This window comes from Centruroides sculpturatus, unplaced genomic scaffold (assembly GCF_000671375.1).
Source record: "Centruroides sculpturatus isolate CEXI.00-Female unplaced genomic scaffold, Cexi_2.0 scaffold961, whole genome shotgun sequence".
NCBI classification, from domain to species: Eukaryota; Metazoa; Arthropoda; class Arachnida; order Scorpiones; family Buthidae; genus Centruroides; species Centruroides sculpturatus.
The window spans coordinates 194184-201607 of NW_019386171.1; the positions used below are offsets into that span (position 1 = coordinate 194184).

The 7424-nt window shown below is 26.8% G+C and overlaps 1 protein-coding gene across 2 annotated transcripts in view; it reads right to left on the minus strand.

The window, feature by feature from the left end:
- Positions 1-7424, minus strand: part of LOC111613903 (6-phosphofructo-2-kinase/fructose-2,6-bisphosphatase 4-like) — an 88949-nt gene that overhangs the window by 14208 nt on the left and 67317 nt on the right. For both annotated transcript variants that reach the window (XM_023355255.1, XM_023355256.1), the window contains exon 14: positions 4021-4148. In XM_023355255.1, coding sequence (XP_023211023.1) covers positions 4021-4148 — 128 coding nt within the window. The remainder of the gene's footprint in view (positions 1-4020; positions 4149-7424) is intronic.

Sequence of the window (7424 nt, forward strand, 5' to 3'; positions counted from 1 at the left end):
GCCCAGGAAATAAGGCATCTGTGGAGGATGGATAGGGTGCTTATTGTACCTGTCGTTCTCTCCTGTACAGGTGTGATACCACACACACTACACAAAAGCCTGGGAACATTACAATTGAGTAGAAATACATACATCACACTACAGAAGGCCACTATATTGAATACATGCCACATTGTTAGGAAATTTCTGAATACAGACACACACACTGACACACTTATTTAATTTTAGTTTTGTTTTGGTTGCTATGCCTTGACTTTGGTCCGGCATAGTACACAGCCACCGGAGTGAACCGAGTATAACTCACAAAATCCAACATAATAATAATAATAAGTTTCAATAAAAATGATAAAATGTAAATTTAATTTTATCATAACGAGTTTGCTTGAATTTCGTTTCTTCTGAGATCGCAGCAATGCGCGACGGGTAAGCTAGTATTTGATTAATATAATGACCATGTAATTTACTAATTTTTAAACTATCACATCATAATAAATTCAGATACTATAACAATCTAATATCTGAAGAAATCACTAAAATGTGAGCATGAAATGTTTTTACAAAATCTATAAATCAAGTTTCTATTAAATTTATCTTAAAATAAAAAGAAAAACTGAATTAACTTACACTATTTATAGGTTTTTCTCTATTTTTAAAATGTAAATTATATCCAATAATAAATAAAATGTTAATATAACAATAATAAAACCATTTATTACTTTTTTAATTATTTATGAAAGTTTCTTAAGAATAATAATTATCTTTTTAACATTAAATTGATAAATAGGTATAAAGTAGGATGAATGTTGCAATCTAAACAGAATTATAAATTATGGTAGTTCTAGAAGTAGAGATTAAAAATTTGAAACCAGAATAATTACGAATATAGAATACCTATCCTGCTTTCTAATTAACCAGAATACTTATCCTGCTTTCTAATTAATGTTAGATCATTCATATTATGTGTCATTGGCTGATAGAAATGTCAGATTTGCAATTGGAGATAGTGAAACAGAAGATATTTTATTGAAAGTAGCATTGATAAATTATTATTAAATAAAGTATAATTTAACAACAGTTAATGTTGATGATTAATTAGAAATAATTATGGTATGGACAAAAAAAAGTTCCCATACAAAAGTGAAAGTAAAAGAATTCTATGTTTTTTATTCCATTTGAATGAAAGACATGGAAACAGCAAAACAAAAAAAAAAACACAATATAATAATACAGTACAGCATCGTTTATCTGAATCAATTGGGGATGGGGTTGTTTGGATAACTTTTTTTTTGGATAACCGATTATGTACAAAAAATATATTAACCTATCCATGTTGAAATTTTTCCCCATTGCGTGTTGCTTCGTGTTGAATTTTCATTGATGTTAAGCCTAATGTAAATTTTTTAAAATAATAATCATGGCTATTGTATCATTAAAAATTATTTATTTATTTTGTACAAATAAAATAAATTTATTGAAAAATATAGAAACAAAAAAATTATAATTTGGAAGTTAATCTAGTATCAATAACGTTCAATTCAGCATGACACAGTCTGACTGGAATGCTTTTGGTTAACTGACATTTCGGTTGATTGGCTTTCAGATAAATGATGCTCTACTGTAATGATGAATATAATGAGCTGTCAGCAAAATGTCAACGGTTTATATTGGTTTTATATAATAATGAAAAGGAATATATAAAATGGTTGGCTGTGCATAATTAGCCAAGCTATTATGGAAATATTCATTATTTTTGTCTAGACATTATCAATTCAATGTGGTATTGCTTGGGAGAATCAAAATTTCTTATATTACCAGAGAATAAAGAATTGATTCCTCATGAAAATATGCATATTTTTTATACATGGAATTTTGCTTACCTTCTTTGAGGTGGACAAATATATTTTATACACTGAAAATTACACTTTGGACATTATTTGCTTATTAACAGTTCAACTACTTATTGATTTCATAAAAACATAATTTGACTACATACAACTATTGTTAGCATTATATTACTGAATTATTTAATGAACATAAAAACAATTAAAATGAAGTTTTCCTAATATTCTGAATTTAATTAAACAAGTTAGAAAATTCTGAAAGATCAATACAGAACGGAATTTGAATCTACAACTTTTGTTTGTCATTCAGATACTATTTAAAATCTCTGTCAAATCTGCTTTCAAATATATATATTTTTTGAGCTGTGTAGGATAATTGCCACTGTACTGATTGGGGACATTAAGGCTCCAAACCTCTAAAGTTCTCAGTTAGCTTTTATGCTTATTCTAGCATGATGTACAAATATTAATACATTATATAATGAAAGTTCAATTTAACAGCCAATCATATATTCTAAGTTGCCAAATTGTTTTCAGGTAGGATTTTTTTGATAAATATTCACAATTTATCTGTATGGTTATGTAATCCAAATGTATATCTGGAAGAGGAAATTGGATAGAAATCAGTTTATTATCTATAACTACTTGGTAACAAGAAGTTATACATGGTAAGCAATAGCTATGAATTCAAGTCCTGCATCAGGTCAATATTTTATTCTAGAATTTTCTAATTCTAATATAAATAATTAGAAGTTCAAAATAAGTTCAAAATTAATTTATAACTGTTAATAAAAGATGATGGAATCGTCTGCTACTTTTTAGACCAAGAGCTGCAATTTGATTATAAAAAAATTAGCTTAAAATCTAATCTGAATATAGTTCAGTAATTTAATTGTATTACTGGCTATTAAACTAAATTTTGGTTATATTGTATATCTTCAAGATAAGATTTTGTGACAAATCAATATCAATAACATTATTAAATTAATTGTATGCACACAAAAAATGTTTATGATGCTATTACAAATTCTGTATTTTGATAACTTATTTGTTTCTGTTTATGGATAAAATGAAAATTTTAAAAATTTCAGAAATTTTTATTTCCATCACTATGTATGTTCTTTTCACACATATGCAGGAACAAATTCAAATAAATAAACATAAGAATGTTTATTTATTTGAATTTGTTCCTGCAATTCTTGATTTTTTATTAACCATATAAATCTGTTTACATTAATGAAACAAAATTTCATTAATGTATCCAATAAATCTAATGTATCTAATCTTTCTTATAAAAAAAAAAAAAATTCTAAAAGTCAATTATGTTGCCTCCCAAATAAATAAAATATCAACAGAATGAAAATTAATTTCAATACAACTTTTTGCAGATGTAAAAAATGATTATTTTATTACTTATGTGGCTGTTGAATTTAATAAAGTTACATTTTAATTTTACACAAGCTTTAATGATTTTTAATTGAAATGATTTATAGTTTTTTTGTTTCTGTTTTGACATTAATTTTGTACTCAAAACTATGAAAAAATTCAATGAGTTTTAAAATAAATCAGAACATTAAAAAACTATATATCACTCATTAAATTCATTATTTTCTATTATTTTATTTTTAAACAATAAAAACTCGGAATTTTAAGCATAAATGATTTAATGTAATTTAATAGGTTATATTAATATGTTAATAATCTATATAAAAATAATTTATTAAACTTTCTAAAACTGTTTCATAAATTTAATTTCCAATACTTTTGGAAATACATTTATATAAAATCAGGTCTTATTCAAACATAATTAAGCAGAAAAATCAATTTATGAATTAATATTTTCTTATATTTCCACAATAAAATTCAAGTTTATATTGTGCAAATAGTTTCTAAATTGAAATCTAAAAAACTAGTTTTATATGTGATAGAGAATTGGCAAGATATTGCCATTAAAAACAATTAAATTTGAATGAAACCTCTTCTACTTATGTTTTTAGTGTGAAAGACAATATTGTTAAATAATAAAATTGCATTTTTCATAAGAATAATAAAAATTTTATTTAAGAAAAGAATTAGAAAAAGAAAACTGTTCATAAAATATTTAGTTTGTAATGCTAGTTATAGGATGTAAATTACAATAAATTATTTTTATATTTTACAATAAATATTAGCTACAAACCTCTGGTCTATCTCTGTGTGTATCAACTGCATCTACTGGAAGCTTAAATTCTTCTTTTTCACAACCATAGGCAACCGGAGTTAATTTAATCACAGTGTGCAATGGAACTTTCAAATATGGCAATTCATCTAAAATTTTAAATATGTATAAAATTTATATAAAAAATTTTTAATTAAATTTCTTTACTATATATAAATTGCATTTTTTTAATATCCTTAAATGAAATGATAAGTAGGTAAACTCTGGAAAAACAAATCATATTTTTAAATAAAAAAAATGTGAAATAAAACTTGGCAAACAAAAATATTACTATAAAACATACTCAAAATTTAGTAGCAATTAAAGTTAATTGATATTTGAATCTCTCTAGTCAAAATTTATTTAAATGAATGTAGAAAGACCATATTGTGCTTATACAAAATGATTAAGAATTAATTATCCAAATAAAAAACATTTATTCATTTGAAATTTATTACATTCATTTTATTCAGTTAACAATTCTTATGATTATTATGAAATGAATATGCTAGTCAATATTATGGAGTGTTTTTTGGGAATATCTGATTTCAATTGAATTTGTCTTGTCTATGTTAATGATTTTAAAATTTCATGTTAATTAATTAATATTGAAGACAAAGTTCATCAAAATAGTCTTTTTATTCACTTTCTTGTTCTGGAATACATTCCATGATGATTTCACTAAGGTTTCTCTACCTGGGATCCAAGTATCTCAGCTGTTTAAAAAACATTTAAATTTCTGGGAAAGCCCACAAATTCCTTAAAAATTTAGTTTTTCCTTATTTTGTGTTAAGTCGGGGAAATTTTGCTAATAGAAAGGGGAAATTAATTCAAATTGTCAGAATACATTTGTATTTATTAACTTTAAAGCTTGTTTATTATTTTTGTTTTTTAATTTTTGCTTGTTATGACAATTGTCAATCATTAATATTAATATTGCGGGACTCTGAAAATTCTTTACTTGTCAGAACCTGCAATATCTTGCATAATTGCACTGATGCTGTCTTAATTTGTCACCATGCTCAGTAACTATAGTAACTGCATTACTCCAAGTAGTGTAAATTGTGCAAGTATATAAACAGCAACTGCATAAACCTAATTATTAATTAAAGCCAAATGAACTGCTGAATTATCAAGTTATAATAAGACTAATTAAATTATTAGATACAAATTAATTTGTCTAGAGGTAGGTGGTTAGGCCATCATTTTGAGCTAATTTTAATAATTATAATAATTTAAATTTAGAATTTCTGAAGAAAAGAATTGGCCCATAGCAGAACTTCAAACATGTTCTGGGCTAATTCTTTTCTTCCAGAAATTTAAAGCTGGCACCAAAAGATTGACTTTACTTTCATCAGAAGATTTTTTCTTTCATTTTAAATGATTTAAATCAACTAAACATACATTATTCACAAAGACTAAAGGAGTTGTTTATTTGATGCATAACAGGGAGAAGAAATGAGAAACTGACTGGCCTCATGCTGTATCTCAATACTGGAAAAAATTATGAAAATGTTGCAACTTTTGCAAATGACAGAAATTTGCCAGACTTATCAACTAAGTCTATGTTAATTTCAGCAGCAAAGCAGATATTAGATCATCTTTTTGAAGTACCTACTAATTCTATCTTGACTAGTAGATAGCAAAAGAAATATTGCAAATCATCTTGAAAAGGAACTAGAAATATTTGTGGCAATGGGTGAGAAACCCAGAACAACTCTCTACTCTTGAATGCATTAAAGACAATTCCACCCACATCAACAGCATTCTCAGCAGCAGGATTTTTCATTAGTAAAATAAGTACAAGATTGAATGATTGAAGTATTGACCATCTTTGTGTTTTTTAAATCTTACTATAAAAATTTACATTGATAATTTTTTGTTATATTATTCTTGGAAATTTGAAGGTAATTTTCATTTCTTCTTTAAATTTTCTATGAGATTCAAAAATATTTTTTGTTTTTGTTGTTGTAATCAATTTTCAATAAAAGTTTAAGCAACATTTTTATATGTGAAAATCTATGTAATTCAAAGGTAACTTTTAACACATATTTTGCACATCATTATTGGCCTATCATGGAGATTGCAGAATGTATTAAATTATATTAAAAGAATGAAAAATAATTATCATTCCTTTCCAGGATTCCTGAACACAGTTCACTTTTCTCATAATCCCAACATAGTGATATCGAACCTACTCTTTCCCTGACTGCAGATTTGTCAATTCATATCTAATCTCTTTACAAGAAGTTGTGAAAGCAATAAACCAAGGTACTATACATACATACAAGAAAGACATTGGCAGTACACAAAGTGTTTAGCTGGCAGAAAAGTGGGTAAGAGAAAGGGAAGGGGAAGAAGGAGGGAGAGGAGATAGACAGTAGAGAAAGGTAGGATTCCTCTGAACAGCGTACATATAGCTACAGTACTCTATGTTTGATGTTGGCGTGCAGTTTTTAGGCTGCAAGGCCAAGTCCCCCAAAGGGTCTAAAAGAAAACCTGAGTGTAGCAAACACCAATAACTGAGTGCCGCCATGAATAGCTAAGTATAGAAGTTAGTGCCAAGTGGCTGTTAGTAGGAAGACTTATATCTACTTAATACTAATAAAACTGAACGTGATCACAAATCTTAATATAGTAGAGCATTGATTATCTGAATCAATTGAGGACTGGGGTTGTTCAGAAAATCGATTTTTCGGATAACTGATTATGTATGAAAAAATACATTATTAACATAGTATATTAGTATATCCCAATAACAGTATATTAATATATCCCAATAACAGTATAGTAATATATCCCATGATGAAATTTTTCTCCGTTGCGTGTTGCTTCGCGTCGAATTTTCATCAATGTTAAGCCTAACAAAAATTTTTATAATAATCATCATGGCTTTTGTATTGTTAAAAATTATTTCTTTATTTTGTACAAACAAAATAAATATATTGAAAAATATAAAAATAAAAAAATTTATACTTTAGAACAGGGGTGGCCAAAACGTGGCGCATGCGCCAAACGTGGCGCATTGGACGATTACAAGTGGCACTTCAGTTAGTTCTGAGCAAAATTTCCAGTTGGCTTTTTTGCGATTAAGAATATTATATAGAAAAATAAATTTTTTATAGTCTGTCTTGGCAAGTTCATTTGTTGCACAATTCGTTACAGTCTATATTGCAGATAAAATGAATGTTCTCCACATAGTAAATTACATTGTATGCATGTATTTTGAGTCTTGCGATCTTTATTTCCGATCAGTTTACAGGCGTGTAAATGGCCGAAAACATTTATTGTGATTAAAGTTATTCCAAGCTGATCTCGTTCTCAGTGCCAATAATTGTGGTGCAGAGTAATCTTCACCAAACGAGACTCTGGCAGCAATAGCACCC